We start from the raw sequence: 25,215 nt of genomic DNA on the forward strand, positions 1-25,215 counted from the left end.
TTGCACATAGATTAAGGATCATAAATATTAAGACTTCACCATTGGATTTTAGAGAAGTGAGGGGAGAGGATAAAGAAACCTGACTGAAATTTAAAAGAAATAGGAAGAGGAGCAATTGGAGACAGACTAGAAAACTCTTAACAATGTTTTCCTTATAAAAGGGAACAGAGGAAAGGGGTAGTAGCTGACAGAGGATTGGGGGCATAGTCAAGAGAAATTATCACATGTAATTAGTAAATGATATAATAGAATTTGAGGCCAGGCACGGTGGTTCACACCTGTAATCCCAGCACTCTGGGAGGCCGAGGCGAGCAGATCACAAGGTCAAGAGATTGAGACCATCCTGGCCAACATGGTGAAAACCCTTCTCTACTAAAAATACGAAAATTAGCTGGGCGTGGTGGCACATGCCTGTAGTCCCAGCTACTTGGGAGGCTGAGGCAGGAGAATCGCTTGAACCCGGGAGGCGGAGGTTGCAGTGAGCCGAGATTGTGCCACTGCACTCCAGTCTGGCAACAGAGTGAGACTTGGTCTCAAATAAAAGAAAAAAAGAAAAAAATGAGAATTTGATAAGACAATAGAGAATTTCTAGGACAATGTTCCTGACTAGTAGAGATGAGGTAAGAAATAGTGAACAATGAAGAGAATGGTGGAGGTAAGGCACAGATGTAACTAGCTGAGAAGTTGTAGTGGTAGAAACTTGGGAAAATTCTCCTCTGATCGCTTTGTTTTCTCAATGAAATGTGGAGAGTAAGTATAGAAGAGGAGATTTTAGAGATTTGAGGAGGGAAGAGAAGGTGCAAAATAGTTACCTAGCAGAGTGGGCATCGGAGAAAATGGGCAAATTATAGTAGGCTAGCGAGACAGTACTGAGGACCCACTTGAAGCTAGTGATTAAGAATTTAAAGTGAGGCCAGTCAACGAGGTTGGGTGTCTTTCTCCTGCAGTGTGCAGCTGTGTGGATGCAGGCTCAGAGTAGCCAGGGAGTTGGATTTAACTAGGTGTGGTTTAGCTTAACAGGTACAGTGGAGCAAAATGGGGCAAAGTAAGTGTGATACTGTCCTCAAAGACTGGAATCTGAGCTGCATGAGGAAGGAAGGGCATCAAAGTGTTAAATAACAGTAGAAATGTGATAGAATAAATTGATTTTTCGTCCAGCTATGGCCAGTCAGTGGAGTTGAAATACTGTACTAGATGAAGGTATTGTTTGGAGACAAGGATGCTGGAATGCGATTATATGGAAGGGCTGGAGATGCTGATAATAAAAGGTTTAAGCATCACTGTAGCAACAAGTAATTGAGGTAGGATGGAGGGAAAGTTCATTAGAGAGGAGGTCAAGGAAATGAGAGACAAGGGTATTGAAAGGGGAATCATTTATGTGGGTATTGAAATCACTAGGAATTATGATAAGAGGAAAGTTGTAAAGAATTACAGTGAACCAGAAGCTCAACTATTCAATAAATGAAGTAAAAATACAGCTTTTTAATTTATTGAGCTTTCTTTTTTAAATTTTTCTTTATACCTAAATTCAGACTTAAAACCAAAATGGTGCTGAGTGTGGTGGCTTACACCTATAATCCTAACACTTTGGGAGGCTAAGGTGGGTGGATCACGAGGTCAGGAGATCGAGACCATCCTGCCTAACACAGTGAAACACCATCTCTACTAAAAATACAAAAAATTAGCTGGACGTGATAGCACGCATCTAATAAAAATACAAAAAATTAGCTGGGTGTGGTGGCACTCGCCTGTAGTTCCAGCTATTTGGGAGGCTGAAGCAGGAGAATTGCTTGAACCGTGGAGTCAGAGGTTGCAGTGAGCCGAGATCACACCACTGCACTCCAGCCTGGGCAACAGAGCAAGACTCTGTCTCAAAACAAAATAAGATAAAACAAAACAGTACAAAATATTCCCATATACCCTTCAACTAGGCTCTCCAATGTTAACATTTTGCCATATTGATTTGCTTTATCTGTATGTATTTTTTCTTACTATTTTAGAGTTGTATCCAGACATGATGCCTCCTTGTTCCTAAATGTTTCTGTGTATACTTTCTAAAAATAAAGATATTTTCTTACATAGGCAAATACAGCCATCAAAATAAAAAATTAATATTTATACTGTACTATTATTTACAGACCTTATTCAGATTTTGCTATAATTATCCCAATAATATTTTTTGTAAAAAATCCCAGATCATGCATCGCATTCAGTTGTTATGTCTCCTTAGTTTCCTCTCATCTGACACAGTTTCTCAGTCTTTGTGTTTTATGATATATCAGAAAATGTTTTTGGGGGTATAGGCCAGTTTTTTGTTGAATGTCCCTGAATTTGATGTTTCTTTAAAATTAGATGCAGGTTCTGCATTTTTCGTAAGAATACCACAGCAGCAATGTCATGTTCCTATCAGTACATCACAACAGGAGGCACACGATGTCAGTTTGTCCCATCATGGGTGATCATCTGGTTAGGGTGGTATCTGCCTGGTTTCTCTGCCATTAAATTGTTGTTTTTGTCTTTGAAATTAAGTATCTTATTGGGAGATATTTTGAAACAATGTAAATACCCCATTACTCTTTTATAGTTTTCCTAATCATTTTTTTCTTTTATCTTCTAGAATGGTACTGGGAATGTCTTTTGCGACCATGGTTTTACAAGATACTTGCTGTGGTTCTGTCCATCTTCTCCGTGATTGTTGTGTGGTCAGAGTGCACATTCTTTAGCACTACTCCTGTCTTATCCCTCTTTGCGGTCTTCATACAGCTGGCAGAAAAAACATATAATTATATTTATATCGAGGTCAGTTTATTTTGTGTCTGTCGTAAATAGATGTCACTTCGTAGTATAATCCTTAACTATTTCCTCCATGTATTTCTTCTAGTAAAAATGAAAGCCTTGAAGTTTTCTGCAGTGTTGTTATTCATACTTCCAGAAATGTGCTTCATTATTTTACCCACACTATAGAAACTAATAACTATTTGAGGAGAGATGAAAAGTTGCAAGGTAGTGCAAAAATCTGAGAATCTTTTTTTTTTTTTTTTTTTTTTGGAGGCAGAATGTTGCTCTGTCACCCAAGTTGGAGTGTGGTGGCGTGAACATGGCTCACTGCAGCCTCAATTTTCCGGGCTCAAGAGATCCTCTCACTTTAGCCTCCCAAGTAGCTGGGCCTACAGCCATGCACCACCATCCCCTGCTAATTTTTGTATTTTTTTGTAGAGTCAGGGTTTGCCATGTTGCCCAGGCTGGTCTGGAACTCTTGCACTCAAGTGATCCTCCTGCTTCAGCCTCCCAAAGTGCTGGGATTATAGACGTGAACCATCACACTTGGCCCTGGGAATACTTTGATTATATTTATGCCAGTAAAGCTACATAACTTGTAGGCCTCATGTGAGGAGTTGCCAAGGGAATGGGAAAACGTGCTCACATTAGAAGGTAGATTCGAAACTTTTGGATCTAGGATGTTAAACAGTTTGAAATGTAGGTTTTTTCATAATCTTAATGGGTGATTTAAAAATTCTCTATTACTGTATTTCAATTATAGAGCATCAATAAATGTTAGAAATGGAGGCTAGACTGGGCATGGTGGCTGTAATCCCAGCTCTTTGGGAGGCAGAGGCGGGTGGATGTTTGAGACCAGCATGGCAAACATGGTGAAACTCTGTCTCTACTAAAAATACAAAAATTAGCCGGGCATGGTGGCACATGCCTGTAATCCCAGCTACTCAGGAGGCTGAGGCAGGAGAATCACTTGAACCCAGAAGGTAGAGGTTTCAGTGAGCCGAGTTTGCACCACTGCACTCCAGCCTGGGCTACAGGGCCGAGACTCCGTCTCAAAAAAAAAGAAAAAAAAAAATGAAGGATAATGCTTGTAATTGTTAAGTGCTAAAGTCTGTTTGTTTTAAACAAACTGCTTTGTTTTTGTTTTTTTCCAGATTGCTTGCTTCCTTTCCATCTTCTTCCTGAGTATCTGTGTTTATTCTACTGTGTTCAGGATTCGTGTATTTAACTATTATTACTTGGCTTCACATCACCAGACTGATGCTTATAGCCTTCTTTTCAGTGGCATGTAAGTCGGATTATGTTTAGAAACAAGAGAAATGTCATCAATGAGTGTATTCTTACAGATCTTTTATTTTTGCTTACAGGTGTTCCACTAACATCTATATTTCTATCAGCTAATTGATTAGGTTTAAATATTAAATAGATGTTTGTTGATTGCCAGCTAACTCCTGCTTGAGTTTTAAGGTTAAAGTAGGTGTGCTGGGTTAGGCTAGAAGGCAGAAGAAACATACTTAGTGAGCCTGGATTTACCAACCAGAGATTAGCAAGTAGTAGAAACAATGGAGAGTTTAGAGACTAAGTCAGACCTAGCTGGTGTCCTAAGATTCAGTGGTCTGTCACTGAGTTGAGAAGGACTGAGAAAACCAACAAGAACAATTTTCCTGAGGAATTTAGAGAGGATTTAGAGAGATATCTTCAAGTTGGGTGAGATTGTACAATCTATTAGTTGTTCTTATTGTTAAATGAGGTATTTATAAAGGATGAACTTAGATAATTTTGTAGAGGAGTTGACATCTAAAGTATTTTTAAGCATCTTTTTTGTTGTTTTTCAAATAATTATGGACTCACAGGAAGTTGCAAATATAGTACAAAAAGTCCTATGTAACCTTCACTCTACCCCCAGTGATATCAAAACCGGGAAATGAGAGTAAAACATTACTGTTAACTATATACTACAGATTTTAGTTCTCACCATCTTTTTAATCCTTCATTCATTTGTGTGTGTGTGTGTGTATGGATTCCTGTAGGCACCAACACAATCAAGATTCAGAACAGTTCTGTCACCACAAAAGAATTCTCTCATATTATGTTTTTTTTTTATTCATACCCACACTTTATTCTCCCCAGCCCCAATTATCCAAGTGGGTTTGTAAGGCATTCTTTTTATTTGGACAGAATTGAACAACTTTATGTCTGTGCGTGTCAGAATGACATATGTTGATACAACTTCAGTTCTTTTATGTACTGAATACAATTCACCTTGAGGATGTTACTGTCCTTGTCATGCTGTGAGATGGATTTTACGGATGACTTAGTTGTAGGAGATGCATGGAAAGGCACTCCACAATTTGTGGGGATAAAGCAATGGCAGAAACCATAAAAGCAAGGAGTTTGAGGCTGTAGTCATGTAGGCATTGATGTGGCAATCTTCAGAATACCTCCCAAGTAAGTGAGGGCAGGTCACATTAAGAATTCAATGTATATATAAAGCAAATAGATGAAAATTTTAGCTATAATTATCTGAAATGTTTTTAATACATCTCAGTATAATATAAAATGTATTTTGCTGCTTTACTTTTTATATACATATTTTTAAATGTTTGTTGCAGGCTATTTTGCCGTTTGACACCTCCTTTATGTCTTAATTTCTTGGGTTTGACCCATATGGATTCATCTATCTCTCACAAGAATACTCAGCCAACTGCTTACACATCTGTAAGTATGGTCAGAAAATGGAATTCCTTAGTTTCACTATCTATATGAGTTGCTGTTATTGTGAAATTTCTTTTAATGCCAGCAGAAAAGTTCTATAGTGTTTCTGGTAAAATTTTCTCTTAAAGATTGTATATGTATTACTATTGACTAGATAAAAGTGATTTTGCTTCTTTTATGATAAAAATGTTTTTTGGTTCATATAGGTTGTCTAACTGAGCAGTATCAAAAGAACTGACCTATACTAATATTAACTTTATATTTATAGTCAATGTATGTGATAATTTTGAGTAATAATTACATTAATTTTCCTTAAGAGAAAAACCTCAATAAAAAGCAGATTTTAAAAAATAAGTCCATTTACTGCTTTTCTTCTACTTTTTAAAAAGTTCAAATGGATTGGCATGACTGGTTATAGGCAAATTTTCTAATGAAGGAAAGGAATGGAAATTATAGAGCTATTCCAATTTAACTTACTTTTTTCTTGCTCTTCAGATTATGGGTTCCATGAAAGTTTTATCCTTTATTGCAGATGGATTCTATATATATTATCCTATGTTGGTGGTAATTCTCTGCTTTGCTACTTATTTTAGGTAAGAAACTTAACATTATTTTTTCTTTTGCTCTTAAATCTGGATATCCTTTCTCTTTAAAACTCTTTTCAATATTTACTGATTGAGTTTCAATTTGTTTTATTGTGGCTTTGGAGAAGCTGGGGATAGTTCAAAGGAACTACTGGAGTGATCAGGTGCTATTCTCCCTCTAAAAAATTTAAAGAAGAAAGAGGTAGAGTTATTATTCTATTATAATAAATAATATTATTTTAACATTATTCTATTTAGGCTAAAAAATGATAGGATTAATTACAGAGTGTTAACTCTTAAGTCCTGGCCTTTGACACTGACAGCTAGCATAGCCTGCAAAACACCCTTCTGTCCAGCTTTTTTCTAATGACATAAATTAGCCTTGGAGCTTTCCAATCATTATTGCTGGGTGTCTAGATGCTTCAGACCATGGCCAGAACAAAGGGTCAGTTGAGGACCAATTGTAATCAAGCTGTACATTAAGACTAGAGGAGAAATTTTCTCCTGTGTCAGAAAGCACGTGGAATGCTCTTTTCATGGAATTAGAATGAATGGTAGAATCTAGGCAGGAGTGAGATTCAAAAGGGTTTAAAGGATAGGTGTACTTGGCTTCTAGCATCTGTCTTTCCTTCTTTTTATATGTCAGGCCTCCTCATCCTGTACTCTGCCCTCTTTCATTGCTTAAGTGCTCCATGACATACCCAAAATACCACTTTTTCAAAAACACTTAAAAATGTTCATTGCTTACTCTTCTGAGAAAAATAAATTTTATCTACTTACTTTATTTAAATCTTCCAATACCATTTTATAGTTGTTACAGATAATATCTACTAACATTACAGTAATGAGTAAACAGATATTGTTTAAAATACATTCTCTATTGAATTTTTAAAAATATATTTTACTTTCTCATAAGTAAAATAACTAAAAGATTATAACTTCAAATTGTAGCAGGACGAGCCGCAGACAAGAACCCCTCAGACACCGAGTTGTAGAAGGAAAGGGCTTTATTCTGCTGGGAGCATCGGTGGACTCACGTCTCCAAAAACCGAGCTCCCCGAGTGAGCAATTCTTGTCCCTTTTAAGTAAGGGCTTACAACTAAGGGGATCTGCGTGAGGGTTGTGATGACTGAACAAGCAGGGAGTACGTGACTGGGGGCTGTACGCACTGAATGGAACAGAACAGGACAGGGATTTTCACGATGCTTTTCCATACAATGTCTGAAATCTATAGATAACACAAGCAGTTAGGCCAGGGGCTGATGTTTAACTACCAGTCCCAGGGCGTGGTGCTGGGCTATCTGCCAGTGGATTCCATTTCTGCCCTTTAGTTTTTACTTCTTCTTTCTTTATAGGCAGAAATAGGGCATAAGACAATATGAGGGGTGTTCTCCTCCCTTAAAATAATACTTTTAATATGAACTGATAGCGAATCTAATATTTTGAGTGTTTTCTTTAGGTGGAAAAGACAGTAACAGATCTACAGTGTGAAAATGATGTATTAAAAGAAGAGTCTAGTCACACTTTGTGTGCCTAAAACTATGTTTTTATTATGTGCTTAATCATTTGAAAAGTTAATAAAGTGGAACATTAAGAACTTGTAATATATAAATTTTTTTAATGTTAGCAGTTATGTTGGCAAGATTAGCATTTCTTCTTACCTTGTTAGATGGTTATATGGATCAAGTGATATGGGGCAGAATAATGCTCTGTCAACTAAAAATCTTAGCTATAAGGAATCACTATGTCTAGAGAAAGGAAAATTGTTAAACTTAAATATAATCATTAAAAGTGTCTTTCTAATCAGGATAAACTTTGAGTGCCATTTTGTCTTTAAGGGGAAAAAAAGTTAATTTTCAGATTAACTCACAGAATAGATGTTCTGTTATAGAACACCCAAAGCAATGCCTTACTGACATTTCAATGATAGGTTGACTTGATAAGTTCATTTTCATTTGAAATGCTGCCAGAATTAGTCTAATTCCCATGCTATTAGCAATGCAGCCACACCCAGAGTGAATATTCAGACTTACCTGCCTAGAGAGCGTAATGTTGTTTCCTGACACTTTCGACAAAGATAAAACCTTCCCAGAGACAGTGATCTAATTCTGAGCTTCTCATCCTGAAGTATAGTACTCTCACAAGGATAGGAAGATGGTAAGGAAATGTTTGAAGTCAGAGAATTAACATAATCATCTGCAAAACCCCAATTTTACCCAATGGTAATACATAATAAACATTTTTTATATGAATGAAACAAGTAGATATGGATTAGCTAGATATTTACACATTTTTCCTGCAAAATGGAATGGAGAGCTTCACTTTTTCTAAATTGCTTTCCTGTTTTCCCTTCGTCTCTCTCCCTCTCTCTCTCCTTCACCACTTTCTCTTCCCTTTTCCTCCCTCTCTGTGTAGAAGTACGTCATTGAAAAAGTTTGAGAACTAATATAATAAAAGAACTGCTTGGTTTTTGTTTTGTCTGGGATTTAAATTCTAAGTCTGTCATTTATTAAGGGATCTTTAGCAAAGTATTTAACCCCTTAGGCCTGTTTTCTTACCTGTAAAGTGATATTTATCTCTTAGAATGGTAGTAAAAATTAAATAAGAAGGCATCTGTAAATTATCTGATGTATGGTTGGATCTTAAACAAATATTAATCCTGCCTATTCACCTATCGTTTCCTTCCTTGTGTTCCATATTTTCAGTATTCTCATCTTGTACAACAATCAAATTTAAAGTAAATAGCAAATAAGATATAAGGTAGTAGGCTTCAGATAAGATATAGTAATCAATTTGCAGTATATAAAAGCTATTTAAATAGTTAACTAGATCAGAGGGAAAAAGTTGCTCTTACATTATTATAGTTATCATTTTACCATCTTGGTGTAATTGTTTTCTGAAGGTATGCTGATAACTTGACTTAATTGACATCTATAAGAAACCTGAATATAGTGTATACCCTAATCAGTGAAGTACAGGACATACACTTCTTAGAAAGGGAGATAAGTGGTACTTCTTGAGGCATGTCAGATGTGACTATAGATAACTATATGATAACAGATAATGAAGCATAGTCTTCTTTTGGAGTGACAATGCTAAAGAGCAATTCATCTAAATATTTACAATGTGAAATAATGCTTGTCTTTTTTAAAAACCTGCTTTTATTAGTTTGGGAACCCGTTGTTTGAATCTGCTTGGTTTCCAGCAGTTTATGGGAGATGATGATATGACATCAGACTTAGTTAATGAAGGAAAAGAATTAATCAGAAAAGGTAAGATTTGTCTTTTAAAATAAATGAAGGGAAAATACTAAATGCTAAGACTCAGCATACAAAATTAATATTTGTATAGTTTGTGAATAATTTTTAATCTATCCTAAGAAATTATCAATGCAAATTTATAGCTAAAAATGTACATGTAGCCTTCCTAGCAAAAATAATTTGAAAACATAAATAATTGTTTTATCTGTCTTTAAGAAATTCTGAAGCTTAAATTATTAGTATGTCTGCAGCTAGAAAACACCCTTGTTTGGTCTTGGAATCATTTTCATGTTTACCTTGAAACATAATTGCCAAACTCTGTACAGTTATAAAGCTCATTAATTTAAAGAATCATCAGTTTGATACTGCATGGGAAATCATTCAAGCAAAGGCTACTTTTTTTAGAATGTGATGATCATTAACAGCCTGTTACAATACATGGCACTCTGGTAGAATCAGATCACAAAACTGAGTGTATTAAATTTACTGATGTTCAAAGTGATGGTAGCATGGAGGGAAAAAAAGTTGACTTTTGGGACATTGGTTCTTAGACATTCTCCCTACTTGAATCTGGGGCTTTTGTGTGATTATGGGTTGAATGTAAGCCAAAATATATTGCAGCTCCAAAGTAAGTTAGTGTAGCCTTCACATGCTCTCCTATTAGACCTCATATGGCATAGCACATCCAGTCCTGAGTAAGATTTTTAAGAATAAGACTGATAAATTAGAAGGTATTTAGAGAAGGACAGCTAGAATTATGAGTCTGTAGAGCATATCCTGTGGGAAAAAAGTGAAAACATCATGTCTGTAACCTAAAGAGAATAACAAAGAAAACCACTCGTACAGAAAGAAGAGAAATGCGAACTTAACTTAGAAGATAGGAATGAAAGAGAATAGAATTTACAGAGAAACAGTTTCAGGTCATTGTGAGAAAGAACTCTTTGTTCACTAAAGTTATTTAAACAGAGACTACAGGGCCATCTGCAACAAAAATACGGAAGGCATTCACTATTGAGTGAGGTAACCTCTCAAATTCTTTCCAGCAATAACCTATAACATTTGATTTTGTGATAATTTAAAAGAAATATCAGTCGTAGCCCAATATCTTTACTTCAGTTACACTATGTCTAATTAAACCATGTTATGCCATATTTGAGATCATTTTTCTGTCTTTAGAGAAGAGAAAAAGGCAAAGGCAAGAAGAAGGCGAAAATCGAAGAAGAGTAAGTACAGTATTAATTTCTGTAATCTGAAGATTAATTTGAAATATTTCTTAAGAATCTTACTAATTTGGAATAATTAGCTAAAGACAAAAAAAAAAGGGGGGAAATGTTATAAGATATTTTTAAAGAAAGGGAATTTTAATACTTTCAGGTATATACACTAAGTATCCTGACAGACCTGTTCTAAAAGTCATTGGTAATACATTACTTCGTGTTTGGCATTGAGCAGCTTCTTGCCTAAAGTAGGTGCTCCATGAATATTTGTTGAATGAATGAATAAATAAATTTGTGTATTCTTGCTATTAAAGTGGTTTTAATTGCTTTAAAATTGTTTCTCTTTTTTTTGGTGCTGTGATACTAATTTTATTCCTCCTTAATTTTTCTTTAAGCCTCCATTTTCTGAGGCAAACTAACCTCCTAGAAAATGAAAAGGCAAAAAATGAGTAAAATCTAATTATAATTACCACATATTTTTAACAAATAGGTGTATATACTGGCAAAGCAAAGACTAACTAATAGTTGTCTTTGTGTATCTTCATATATGTGTATCTTCTTTATTTTAGAAGGCAGAACTAGAACCAAAGAGTAGAAGTTACTAGACATAGATTTTTCTTCTCTATGAGAATTTCTAAATTACACGATTTACCAGAATTGCAATAGGCTTCTCAGACATAGAAAATTACATGCTATCTAGTCAGAGAGCCAAAAAGCATCTGGCAAGGATGTTTTAGAATGAGACCCTGCACTGCATGGAAAGTTGCATTAGGTGACTTCTAATGTCCCTTTCAATTCTAAGAATTTAATGAGTAGAATCCAGTTAATATGGTTTTACTACATTTAAGATGACTCACAGTGCCACGTGAGTCATAGATTAATTATGTTTGTATACAGCTTTAGCTGTTGACTTTTTAGCTCTCTAATATTTGTAGTTTATTTGAGTGAAAAAAAATTTTGTTAACATCTATTAGTCATTATGGGTTCTTATAACTTTTGCATGGTCTAAGTAAGCTTGTAGTAATATTGTTTTACATTTTAGATAGATGAATAGCAATCAAAGTTAGCAAAAATGTCTCTGTCTTTTGTAGAAGTTAAAATTTATAGAGACTGTGACTTCAATAAATCATATAAAAATAAAAACATTGACCTATGATTATAATTATATTGATTACTAATGAATTTCTGATGAAAATAAATTATATTACATTGCATATGTAATCTCTTGACATTAATGGATTATTTTCTGTTCTCTTATTATGTTCTCTTATTGTATATTTATTTTTGCTTTTCTAGGAATGGAAAGAACGTTATGGACACAATAGAGAAGATTCCACTAGGAACAGAAATATTCATACTGACCCCAAAGAGTCAAACTTCTCAGATGTTAATACCAACCATTGTAAGTAGTTTATCTTCTAGTTGACTTGGAAATTGTTTATTTATGCTTGCTTGCATAAAGATTGAGTGTTAGAATACTCATCCAGAAATGCCTTTGTAGAATTACGAATGTGTATTTGCAGTGACTTTTTTTTTTTTTCCCTCGCATTCCTCAGTATATAGAAGGAAGGGGAAGCTCAAATATGTACTCTGGTAGGGAAACGAGAAACTGGGGCATCAAATAAATAGTTTTAAGTATACTAACCCTAAATAATGTAAGCACTTATCCCAGGTATGTTCTAGGCAGGTGTTTATTTCTACTATTTACCTTGATGATTTTCTTTCCTATTAATTTGATGTAGGTTATTTGATCATTTTTATAATAATTTATTGACTGACCCATATAAGTTAGGCATATTCCCAGGTATACAGCAATACAAAGAAGGTATGCTTCTTGTCCTCAGGATGCTCATAATTGAGTGAGGGACTGATACCAGACAGAAGCCATCTGCCACCAGGTTGGGTTTGGAAACCTTCCTGTGTCACTGACCCACACTGACATGAGGCAGAAGCTATTTAGGAGGTGCTAGGAAACCAATTTTTCCTAGAACCTTGAGCTGAATAGAAGAAAGAGGTTGTTTCTAGAGAGATGTAAGATTGCTGAGGCTTCAGTGCACAGAGGATGGAGGAGAAAAACTGAGCACTCTCACCCACTCAGCTGCAAGTTTCACACTGAGTACCAAGCAATAGTAGTCAATTGTTGGAGGAGGAATAGAAACATGGAGAAGACTCCCTCTGTTTCATATCCATATCCATGCAGGAACTACTGAAATCTGAGAGTGGAAAAAGAATACTGAGAGAAACCATCTGACACTTGAGGCCCTACTAAGTACAAGGTCATAGGATTTCATTACTAGAGAAATGTGAAGTCTGTAGGGACTTAAGGAAACTAAAGCAACAACCAAATCCAAACTCAGATCAACTATAGGTTGAGTGCAGACCTCAACAGTGATGATCTAATGGAAGAGGTGTGCCCATTCCAGGCATAAAACTATGATTTCTTTCCATCTTTTCCTTCTTTTACACATAATGTCTGGCTTTTAACCCAAAATTATGAGATATACAAGAAAGTAAGATAATATAAGCCATTTTCAAAACATAAAATAGTGAATATACCAGACCCAGAGGTGGCTCAAATGTTGAAATTATCAGACAGTGCAGTGACTTTAAAATAACCTATTGGTATGTTAAATGATCTGATGGAAAGCTTGGACAATGTGCATGAACAGATAGGATAGAATTTCACTGGAGAGATGGAAACAAAAGAGCTAAATAGAAATGTTAAAAATATTTTAATTAGGCTGTGTATGATATTGTAGATTTCTCATGACAGCTCTGATGGAAGGATGCACACCTGATGCAGAAGGAATTCAGCTTGGGGAATGGAAAAAGAGGGCCTATCTTAGGAAAGAGTTTTTATAATGAAGAAATATTTCTATAATAAGGACATGTTTAGCTGAGTATTTAAGAATGAATAGTACTTAGCCAGGTGAAGGGTATTTTAGTTAGAAGGGAGACTAAGTGCAGGACATTGTGGCATGAGAGAACCTTTGGGAAAATGTATGTTTTTCTCTGTAACTAAAGCCTAAGCATGGTGAGGCTAATAAGAGAGGGGGCCACAGAGGTAGTTGAGGAACAGATATTGTCATTCTCCAGTGTTTGGATTTGGGGCCGGGCACTGTGGCTCGTGCCTGTGAGGCCGAGGTGGGTGGATCACCTGAGGTTAGGAGTTCGAGGCCAACATGGCCAACATGGTGAAATGCCGTCTCTACTAAAAATACAAAAAGTAGCTGGGCATGGTGGTACGCACCTGTAATCCCAGCTACTCAGGAGGCTGAAATGGGAGAATTGCTTGAACCCAGGAGACAGAAGTTGTAGTGAGCCAAGATCATGTCACTGAACTCCAACCTGGGCTACAGAGCAAGACTCCATCTCAAAAACAAAAGAAAAAAAAGTTTGGATTTTGACCTAAAGGTAAGATTTCAATCTGGGAAGAAGTATGATAAGATTTTTGGTTTAGAAAGATGAATTTAATGGCAGTATAAAGCATAATTCTTAGGGAAGTGAGATATAGAAACCATTTCAGAGACTGTTGGGTAATGCAGTCAAGAAATAATTAGGGCCTAAAATAAGGCAGTTGTCCTGGAGATGAAAAGAAAAGGATTTATTTGAAGGACTTTACGGTAGAATAAATAGGAAAGGGCTGAAGCTTTAGTTAAAACTGGGAAATAGGATTCTGTAAAGGAATTTGGACGCTTGCTTACCACAGAGTAGAAGGAAGTTTACAGAATGGAAAAATCTGGCAAGACAGGAGAATGCTTAAGAGAGGAGGAAATCACAAAGCCATAGGATGATGAATTAGAGAGAATCTAGCATGTATTGGGCAATTGCAATTTGCTGAATGAGTGACAGAAAAGATGAAGAGACTTGCATTTAGGACAAAGTCCAAGCTTACAAAAATGTAAATATGATATAATTGGCTTGCATTAAGTTTTCAGAAAGAACTATATCATAAAGCTGTTGTAAATTTACTTGGACTCCTCTGAACAACATTGTGAAAATTTGGTTTGTTTATAAAGAAATCCCTCTCCACATAGAGATAGGAAAGTTAGTTTTCTTTATCTACTGTCTGGTATGATAATCATTAGCCACATGCAGCTATTGAGCACTTGGAACATGTTGAAATGATAATATTTTGGATATATTGTGTTTAAATATATTAAAATTAATTTCACTTGTTTCTTTTTACTTTTTAATATAGCTACTAGAAAATTTCTAATTAAATATCGGCTTGCATTCTCTTTCTATTGGCTAGTGCTACCCATACTCTTGCCTTACGGTAAAAAGACTCACACCTTTTTTAAGAGTTTGAGCTGATTACACCTTAAAGTCCTAGCCAAGAAATGAGGTTTACTGTAAAACTAACTCAAACTACTTTTGTTAATGAACAGTTTCACCATTGTGATACCGTAGTTAAATGTTAATTCTGAGTTACACTAATGAAATGTTTGCACTGTATCTGCTTCTGAGCTTAGAGAGCTTCTTAGCTAACTACAAGGCTAGAGAACTTTTCCTTGCTATATTCTATTATACTGCTTATAATTTTAATCTGATTTTAAGGAACCATGTAGTTATCTTTTCTTATGTTCTTTATCTTCACAATGAAAATTCAGATTCCTTGGAATTTTGATTTTTCTTTCTGTACCTCCATAGACTGTGACCCATAAATTAATAGACAATAGGGAAGTAGACATTTTTTCCCACTTCCTTTGCAGCTGCATTCAAATATACCAGGGCTAATAACAGGACTGAAAGGGACCGGATAGAACTTCTCCAAGATGCAGAACCTTTGGATTTTAATGCAGAAACATTCACTGATGATCCTCTTGAATCTGAATCAGGAAGGTAAGTTCTGGATGTGACATTTTAGCTCTAGCATTCCTCTACAATTTTAATAATACATTGACTTGACAAGGTTGAAAATAAGTAAGTAAAGGTAAAAGTAAACAAGTGATAAGTAAAGGAAAATGTTCATTTTCACTAATAATAAAAAATGAAGTAACTTTTGATACCTTTTTAGACTTTCTAATGCTTTTATATTTTAAAAATTATATCATCCAGTAATGGTAACTAAAATTGTTATCTTCATACAATACTAGTGGAATTATAAATAAGAAAGAATAATTGAAATATATAGCAAAGGATCACAACAATATTTATATGCCTGTTTCTGATTGTCCCATTTGTGAAATTTATCATATTTAGTAACTGCTGCATAGGAGTGTCTAGATGCCAGACACTATTCTAAGCCCTTTAACAAAAATATTGTAATTGTATGGTTGCAAATTCAGTTGGATTTAAATCCAGAGAGGCTCAGTAAGCTGCCTAGAGTCACACAACTTGTAAATGGCAAGTCAGGCATTCAAATTCCAGTATTCTGGCTAAAGTCTGTACTTTTAGCCATTATCCTATGAGGACATAATTAAATAAAAGCAAAATATCATGTGCACAAAAATGTTTACTACAGTATTGCCTCCATGCAGTAAAAACCTAGGTTATATTTATATGCAACAATTGAGAGTGGTTATTGAATTGATTAATCTCCCAGATGTGTCTTACATCCCCCACCCCTTCTTTTTACATCTCTCACTCTGTCATGCATATATACTAGGGTCTAAAACAGTTGCTGGTTGATTTATAATTAAGTCCTTTTGGATAATATACTTGGAGGGTGAGTTTCTGCTTTCAGCTACTGACTAGATTTTACAATACTTACAAATTATGTGGCCACCCCCTTTTAATGTATTCTTGTTTTCTTCTCTTCCTTTTTTATTTTTGATGCCTCAGATCATTTCTTTATGTTCCCTTTTTAGGTATCAGCCTGGTGGACGATATCTCTCGATGTCCCGCAGTGATATATTTAATGATGTTTAAAGTCTGAAAAAGTTTGTGGGACCACTAACCAAGGTCGACACATCAGTTCAGTCTTGATGAACGTCTGTGTACCCTAGAATTTCCTCTATACTCAGTGAAAAGTGTCAAGATAACAAAAAAGACACTGAGAATTAATTATATCTTAGGAATAATAGTTTAATGTGCATTGAATAGAGTATCACCTTTTCCAACAAGATTTATTACATATCATTTCCTAAGCATCTGCCTTAGAAGTACAGTTACAGTGGAAGGATTTTAAAAAAGATCAACATATGTTAAGAACATGCAGTTCAGTTTGTTTCAGATTAATTTTTTTTTCAGGAGAGTTATTTTAAAGATTCAAGGAAGCCATAAGTCATACTAAATAACATTATATACAGTTTGACTATTGTGACTTACGTTTTTGTTACTTCTAAAAAATATATTCAACCTGTATTTCCCAAAGAAATGTAAGTGAATGGAGACCTCAAATGATAACTGTATTCATAAAACTCATGTCTTAAAACAAGGCTTACTTCTAGACATAACTGAATGTAAAAAGTGCTTTTTCAAATCTGTTTGCAAACTAGTGGGGATTTTTGCATGTATAAGATTAAGATTATACTTCAACTGATGCGTGTCTGTGTATTTAGCATGTGTACTGTAATCAGGTGATAATAGTATTCCTTCAGTCTTTGTAGTAACTGGATTTTTTTATGCTTCTGGTATTGCTTTATAAAAGATTTTCATTTCAGAAAACTATGTTCACATTTATCATTTAACCTATTGATTTAAATGTTGATCATGCCATTCAAGGATAAATCCTGGGCGTTAATGGAAAATAGTGTTTTTTCTTTTTAGTAGTCAAAGAATCCAACAAAATCCTTTAATATTTAAAGGTACCTGTTCATACTTTTTGAGAAAAAAATTGGTTATTCAAAGGTAAAAAGTGAGTCAATTTACTGTTATTACTGATACATTGTGATTTATAGAAAACCAAACTATATTAGAATGGAAATGTGTAATAACTTGTTGGTTAAACATTCTTACTAAATAGATTGTTTTAACCTTTGTGTTTAAGCTAAATTTATGTATTATATTTTAAAGCACTAGTGTTTTATTGAAAAGTGAACATATTTGATCGCAGCATGCTTGCAGAGAGTTTTCTTATGTCCCTAGAATATTTGCAACTCTTACTGAATCCATGCTACATTGGGTGACCATACTTCAGCTTGCCTAATACAGTCTCAGTGTAACACCTCGTATCCTGTTTATTACTAGTGATTACTTTCACCCTCAAGTATCCCAGTTTGAAAATGAATTATATGGTTCCCCTAACTTGAAGTTAATCTTTCCCCAAGACATAAATTTAAATTTTTTTTTCTTTTTAATGAATATTATCATGTAAGTTTTTTAAAAACACAGCTCTATGCAGATATTGAAAGGAATAGAGCATCATCCTCATTATCTGAAAATTTTGATCTTTGGGTTTTTATGATCTTTGAGATTAGATTCTTTTTAAAATAATTATCAGTGGATAGACTTGCTCTGAATTGAAGGTCATATAGACTACACTGAAGAACACATACGTACAGTCTTTTCATGTGAAGTGTGACCAGAGAGCAATAAGCCAGGAGCAGAGATACTTTGATGCTCTTTGTAATTTCATGATTGACTAATTGAATACCTTGGGCAAATCACGTAGCTCTTCAGTACCTCAAGTGCTTCATTTTGCACCTTCATTTGCAGAATGCAGATGATACTTGCTATTTACCAGCTGATCTACCTTACAAAGCTATTGTGAGGAAGTTGAGTTGGTGTTTACGTACTGGAGTTTATAACTGTGCTATTTTTCCTAGTGATACTTGAAGGTATTGGATGGGGAAAATGGTCATCCAAGAAAGGGATCCAGTTTCTTCTTATTACAGAAAAGCTTACAAGTCCCTAAAGCAAAAATGTTTTTTGGACTAATTCATCAAAAGTCCTGTGAAACTAGTGTTGTTTTATTTAGTCTTTGGGTTTACTTTGAAATAATTTCTTAAATATAATGTTTCTCTTCAGGTTTTGTAATGAAATTAAAATGCTGTTGTTGAAACAGAAGCAGAAAAGAAAAGAAATTCGCCAATTACTTTTATAACTAACGTTTATAATGCCCTAAGATAAATTGGTAGGAATGTATAAGGTAATGTTACCACTTTTCTTTAGTATTAAATTTTTTATGGTTATAATAATTGAAGTATATACATGCATACACTTCACAAACAGTATAGATTCCTTTATGACTTTCAAGTTATATTTAAAATAATATTTGGTTGTTTCAGTGATTCAGAGTATTCAACTTTTTAAGCAGAATTTGTCTTACAGAATGTTATTTACAATCATATAAAAATGTTATTTTGTTGGATAAATTTGAGTTCAGAAGGCAATGACTTGACCCTGGAAGACTGAGTTTATTGCTGGGGAACCAAGTTAATATTTGTCAAACCACCTTGTGTAAAAAACTGTAGTGGTACAAGTTTTCTCTTTCGAGAAGCTTACTGAAATATAATGACATCTACTGCAAAATAGGACTACTAAATGCACGTACTTTACATGCAAAGTACATTTCTTAAAGAATTATTTCTGGTAATTTTTGATGACTGTATTACTTGATAGTAAGTATTTGTTTAAAAATTTCCAAATTATTATTTAAATTGTTGTTAGGTAAGAATATTCAGTAAGCCAGTAATTCAGAATAACTATTTCAGAAAATAATAACAATCTATTAATGTAATGAATCACCTCTAAATTACTAATTAACTTCTTTTACAACATAAATAACTTGTTATCAATAGAACATTTTTGTAAAAAACAAAAGAAAGTATAAGTTTAATTATTAAAATTTGCTCTCTTACCAAATGAATACAAGGGCTTTTGAATAATCTCATTGCATAAGAGGCCCTCATTTCACAAAAATGGTAAGAACTAAATCAAAAGATTCAAGGATTTTCCCTTTATAAAGAATCAGAAAATTTGACAATCCAGACATTCAAAAAAACATTCTGCCAGTTGACTTTTTTGGACTACTATTTGATTAGATGATTGGTTCTGAAATTAAACTGGATGTATGCCCAAATTAAATTAGCATAGGAATGTGTGTGGTTTTTTTTAAAAGTATATTTTAGCATATTAATAATTTACGTTCAGTTACAAACCTCATTCTTTATAGCATTAATAGGTTTAGGGAATGTTCTTGATGGTGTGCTGATTACCATATTAGAGAAAAAATAAACTCCCCATATTATAATTCACTTGTTTAGTAAGGTGAGTTTCTTACTTGTGATTTGAGTGGACCATGCCTAAAAATTACAAGTATATTTGCGCTAAGCGACAAAATATGTCCCTGAAAAATCTTAGCATACTTGAATCATAAAATGTAATGGATTGTATTAAATTCTAAATGTTAAGAAGTAAGTGGATTTAGGATTTTGTCTTTCTTTTCTTATGTCCTCTCTCATTCCTTTATACCTTTCTTCCTTTCTGAGGCCTATGTTTATATAGTATGACTTTTAATCTGCTGAAAGATTTTCCTTCTGTTTTGTGTACAGAGTTGTTTTTGATGAGTAGTACACTTAGAAGGAACCAGTCTGACTACAAATCCCACTACTTGAAATAGCAATATTGTACCTAAAGTAGTCAAATAGATTTTGCTAGACAACTAAGCAACATCTGAATACAAATGTAAAGTATGCTGGCTCAGTGTATCTTTTAGGTCACTAACTTGGACACATCAGTAAATAAATTATTTTCAGTGTAATATTTTTACATAAAAATAGATTTCCCCCCAAAATTTAGGGTTTATTTAGATTATTGAGACATCTTTTTATGAAAAGGAATTAATAGGCCGGGCGCGGTGGCTCAAGCCTGTAATCCCAGCACTTTGGGAGGCCGAGACCGGCGGATCACGAGGTCAGCAGATCGAGACCATCCTGGCTAACCCAGTGAAACCCCGTCTCTACTAAAAAATACAAAAAACTAGCCGGGCGAGGCGGCGGGCGCCTGTAGTCCCAGCTACTCGGGAGGCTGAGGCAGGAGAATGGCGTGAACCCGGGAGGCGGAGCTTGCAGTGAGCTGAGATCCGGCCACTGCACTCCAGCCTGGGCGACAGACCGAGACTCCGTCTCAAAAAAAAAAAAAAAAAAAAAAAAGAAAAGGAATTAATAAATAACATGCATCATCAAAACTTTTCTTAGGAGAGTTGAAACAACAGAAGAAGGTTACAGAAGGCCTTCTAAAATATGAATTCCCATCTGTATGAAGTACTTCTTTCCAACTCAGTAACTTTTTGCCCAGAGACTTGGAAGACCAGACAATGTTTTCTTTCCCCTTTCCCGACTCCTGGAGACAAGGTGCTAGGAGCCATTTCCGCCAGTAGGGCAGGCCGTAGTTCTGCTCTGTCTTACTTCCCACTGCAGCAGGAACATGTCCACTCCTCTGATTCCTTCCGTACCCAACCTGGTTTAACTAAAATTTTATTTCTATTTTCAAAAGATTGGTCCATTGAGGTCAATTGAGGACTTACTGTAATTTTTAAATCTGTTAATAAAGCAAGAATATTGGCATGTTCCTCTTCTCATCAATATCCTAAAACACGTTTGTTTTTTACACACTCCTTGGGAAAAATTAACTTTTTTTTCACTGAAAATATTTCCTTTTGTGATTATCTTGATCTCAAATTTTGTGAAAGAATTTTACTGTACTTAGTTCAAAAGAGTAGAAAGAATGATTTACTATTGCAGACATATGTAGGGTAAAATAATTTATTTAAACTGACTGTGCAACACCATTTAGAGTTGATACTGACATAAATGTTATTAGCCAACTAATTTGGAACTGTATGTCTCAACAATGCTGGCAAGTATCTTCCCTGCTTAGAATACCAAGTTGTAGGGGAGAAACTGTATTTATTTTTTAAAAGCAATCCAATGGATTTGTTTTTGTTCATATTTTGAAAACAAGTTGTAGGATTTTTCTTATTTTAGAAGGTAGAAAATATGTGGACCTGTGTTTTAAATCACTATAATATGTATTTATAAATTGTAACATTGAATGATACAACAGAGCTCTAATATTGATGTTCTCACTTTCTGATATTTAATTTTTATAAATGCTTTTGTAAGTAACTAATTGTAGTATTGCTTTTAAATAGTTTTAAAATCTGTCTCAAATAAGTTCTGCCCAGACCTATTTCCTTAGGACAGTATTCTAAAGTTCAGTAGTCCAGTGTGAGCTTGAAATACTCCTACATCCCTTCAGTGATTTTTTTACATATACCAATACGCAGGCAAATAATTAATATACCAAAAACCTAATTTCTGCATTGCATTAATAAAATACTTGTTATTTTGCCTTTATCTAATTCAGTTGATTAGGTGAAATAGAAAATCTTTTCAAATGTGCATATGATCATAATTTTTCAAAATGTTACTGTGGTCATTTTTGGTGCATGATGCCAAATTTATCTTTAGTCAGCCATTGCTACCTGATATGTAATGACAAATGTTTTATTGTCTGATCATTGGGTTGTAAATTAAACTACCTTTTTCTCGTAGATTCTCACTACATTTTCAAATGTGTATTTGGAAAAAGCTGCAAAGTGCTACCTATAAGCAAATTAGTAACTTTGGCCTTATCTATGCATAGTGTTCTCTCAGTTTGGTTTTGATAAATTCATTGACTTGAAGTTCCTTTGTAGTATTTTAATTTATTGTGATGTAATGAATTTTTTGAAATGTTCATTTGATTAGCTGTTAAAATATAGGAAAGAATGTAGCTTTGCATGAAATAAACTACATTTCTACAAGTTAATAAGAATTTTGCTGATTATTTATATATTTTACTTAATTTGAGATTAAGATTCTTTTAAGTAGATTCAGGCATTCTTTGTTCCCTATCAATGTATTAGCAAATATGACAAAATAAATGTTTTAAAATAAATATGTGTACTTTAGTTTCCACATTACTTTTTCTTATGTTTAAAAGTAATTATAGGCCGGGCGTGGTGGCTCACGCCTGTAATCCCAGCACTTTGGGAGGTCGAGGCAGGCGGATCACGAGGTCAGGAGATTGAGACTACCCTGGCGAACACAGTGAAACCCTGTCTCGACTAAAAATACAAAAAAGTTAGCCGGGCGTGGTGGTGGGCACCTGTAGTCCTAGCTACTCAGGAGGCTGAGGCAGGAGAATGGCTTGAACCCAGGAGTTGGAGCTTGCAGTGAGCAAAGATCACGCCATTGTACTCCAGCCTGGGTGACAGAGCGAGACTCTGTCTCAAAAAAAAAAAAGTGTATATGTATTGAAACATATTGTACCCCATAAATCTGGACACTTATGTATCAATTTAAAACAAAAACTTATTTTAAAAATTTTTAAAAAGAGAAGTAACCCCCTCACTACAAAATGCTTAAAGAAAATTAGATCAGAAACCAATGAAACTGAAAATGGGAGAACAGCAGAGAAAATCAACAACACCAAAAGCTGGAACTTTAAAAAAAAAAAGATCAATAAATTTGATGAAAAAAAAATTTTTTTTTTTTTGAGACAGAGTCTTGCTCTGTCACCTAGGCTGGAGTGCAGTGGCGCAATCTCAGCTCACTGCAAGCTCCGCCTCCGGGGTTCACACCATTCTCCTGCCTCAGCTCCTGAGTAGCTGGAACTACAGGCACCCACCACTACGCCCAGCAACCTTTTTTTTTTTTTTTTTTTTTTTTTTTGTATTTTTAGTAGAGACGAGGTTTCACTGTGGTCTCGATCTCCTGACCTCGTGATCCTCCAGCCTCGGCCTCCCAAAGTGCTGGAATTACAGGTGTGAGCCACTGCACCTGGCCAAATTTGATGAAATTTTAACCAGGCTAACCAAGAAGACAGAGTAGGCTGCTTTCCTGTATACCAAGAATGAACAATTGGAATTTGAAATTAAAAACACAACACTATTTACATTGGTCTTAGCTAATAGAGTAAGAGAAGAAAGGGAATAAAAAGTGTACAGATTCTTTTTTGTTCACAGATGACATAATTGTCTATGTAGAAAGTCCAAAAAAAATGACAGAATAACTCCTAGACTAATAAGCAATTATAGGCCAGGTGTGGTGGCTCATGCCTGTAATCCCAGCACTTTGGGAGGCCAAGGAGGGCAGATCACGAGGTCAAGAGATCGAGACCATCCTGGCTAACAATGAAACCCCATCTCTACTGAAAATACAAAAAATTAGCCAGCTGTAGTGGCAGGCGCCTGTAGTCCCAGCAACTCGGGAGGCTGAGGCTGGAGAATGGCGTGAACCCAGGAGGCGGAGCTTGCAGAGCTGAGATTGCGCCACTGCACTCCAGCCTGGGTGACAGAGTGAGACTCTGTCTCAAAAAATAAAAAAATAAGCAAGTATAGCAAGGCTACAAGAAACAAGGTTAATATACAAAAGTCAATCACTTTCCTATATAGCAGCAATGGACAAGTGGAATTTGAAATTTAAAACACAATAACATCTATATTGGCATCTGCAAAAATGAAATACTTAGGTATAAATCTAATGAAATTTATATGAGATCTGTATGATGGAAACTACAACTGATGAAAGAAATCAAAAAACTAAATGGAGAAATAGCCCATGTTCATGGATAGGAAAACTCAACATGTCACTTCTTCCCAAATTGATCTATAGGTTCAATGTAATTCCATTCAAAATCTCAGCAAGTTATTTTGTGGATATTGACAAGCTGATTCCAAAATTTATATAGACAGGCAAAAGACCAGAAGAGCCAACACAACATTGAAGAACAAAGTCAGGACTAACACTACTCAATTTTAAGTCTTACTATAAAGCTCCACTCCGGTAGTTAAGGCATTGTGGTGTTGGTGAAAGAATAAACAGATCAATGGACCAGAATAGAGAGCCCAGAAACAGACCCATATAAATGTAGTCCATTGATCTTCGACAAGGGAACAAAAACAATTCAATGGAGATAGACTTTTTAACAAATGGTCCTGGGACATTCACATTCAAAGAGATAAGTGTAACCTTTCGCAAAAATTAATTCAAAGCTGATCATAGACATAAAAGTAAAACACAAAACTATAAAACTTCTAGAAAATAGCATAAGAGAAAATCTAAGTGATCTTGGGTTTGGCAATGAGTTTTTAGATAGAGCACCAAAATCACAATTCGTGGAAGAAAAACTGGAAGCTGGACGTCATTAAAATTAAAACTTCTGCTCCACAAAAGATACTGTTAAGAGAATAAAAAGCTAAAAAGCCAAGCCACAGACTGAGAAAAATATTTGCAAAATGTAGGTATCTTATATAAGATTTATATCCAAAATACACAAAAGAACCCTTTAAACTCAAAGATAAACCCAATTAAAAAGTGGGCAAAGGATCTAAACAGACACCTTACAAGATATACAGATGGCAAATAAGCATATGTAAAGATGCTTAGTGGACTGCGTCATAAGGGCATTGTAAATTAAAACAACAATAAAATACCACTTACTACAATGGCTAAAATCCAAAACACTAAATAACACCAAATGCTGGCAAGGGTGTGGAGCAACAGATACTGTCATTCATTGCCAGCCACTTTGGAAGACAGTTTAACAGTTTCTTACAAAGCCAACATGCTCTTTCCGCATGATTCAGCAATCAAGTTCATAGGTATTTACCCAAATGAATGGAAAACTTACGTCCACACAGAAACCTGCACACAAATGTTTATAACAGTTATATTCATAATTGCCCCAAACTGGAAACAACCAAGATGTCCTTCAGCAGGGGAATAA

At 34.9% G+C, this 25,215-nt stretch overlaps 1 protein-coding gene across 3 annotated transcripts in view; it reads left to right on the forward strand.

Annotated features, from left to right (window-relative positions):
- Positions 1–20,599, forward strand: part of LOC105473074 (LMBR1 domain containing 2) — a 59,457-nt gene extending 38,858 nt beyond the window's left edge. For all 3 annotated transcript variants that reach the window (XM_011726688.3, XM_071099018.1, XM_071099019.1), the window contains 9 exons: positions 2,618–2,799; positions 3,933–4,066; positions 5,391–5,496; positions 5,989–6,086; positions 9,246–9,349; positions 10,514–10,560; positions 11,851–11,956; positions 15,270–15,399; positions 16,368–20,599. In XM_011726688.3, coding sequence (XP_011724990.2) covers positions 2,618–2,799; positions 3,933–4,066; positions 5,391–5,496; positions 5,989–6,086; positions 9,246–9,349; positions 10,514–10,560; positions 11,851–11,956; positions 15,270–15,399; positions 16,368–16,428 — 968 coding nt within the window. In that variant the 3' untranslated portion in view covers positions 16,429–20,599. The remainder of the gene's footprint in view (positions 1–2,617; positions 2,800–3,932; positions 4,067–5,390; positions 5,497–5,988; positions 6,087–9,245; positions 9,350–10,513; positions 10,561–11,850; positions 11,957–15,269; positions 15,400–16,367) is intronic.
- The last annotated feature ends 4,616 nt before the right edge of the window (positions 20,600–25,215 follow it).

This window comes from Macaca nemestrina, chromosome 6 (genome assembly GCF_043159975.1).
Source record: "Macaca nemestrina isolate mMacNem1 chromosome 6, mMacNem.hap1, whole genome shotgun sequence".
NCBI classification, from domain to species: Eukaryota; Metazoa; Chordata; class Mammalia; order Primates; family Cercopithecidae; genus Macaca; species Macaca nemestrina.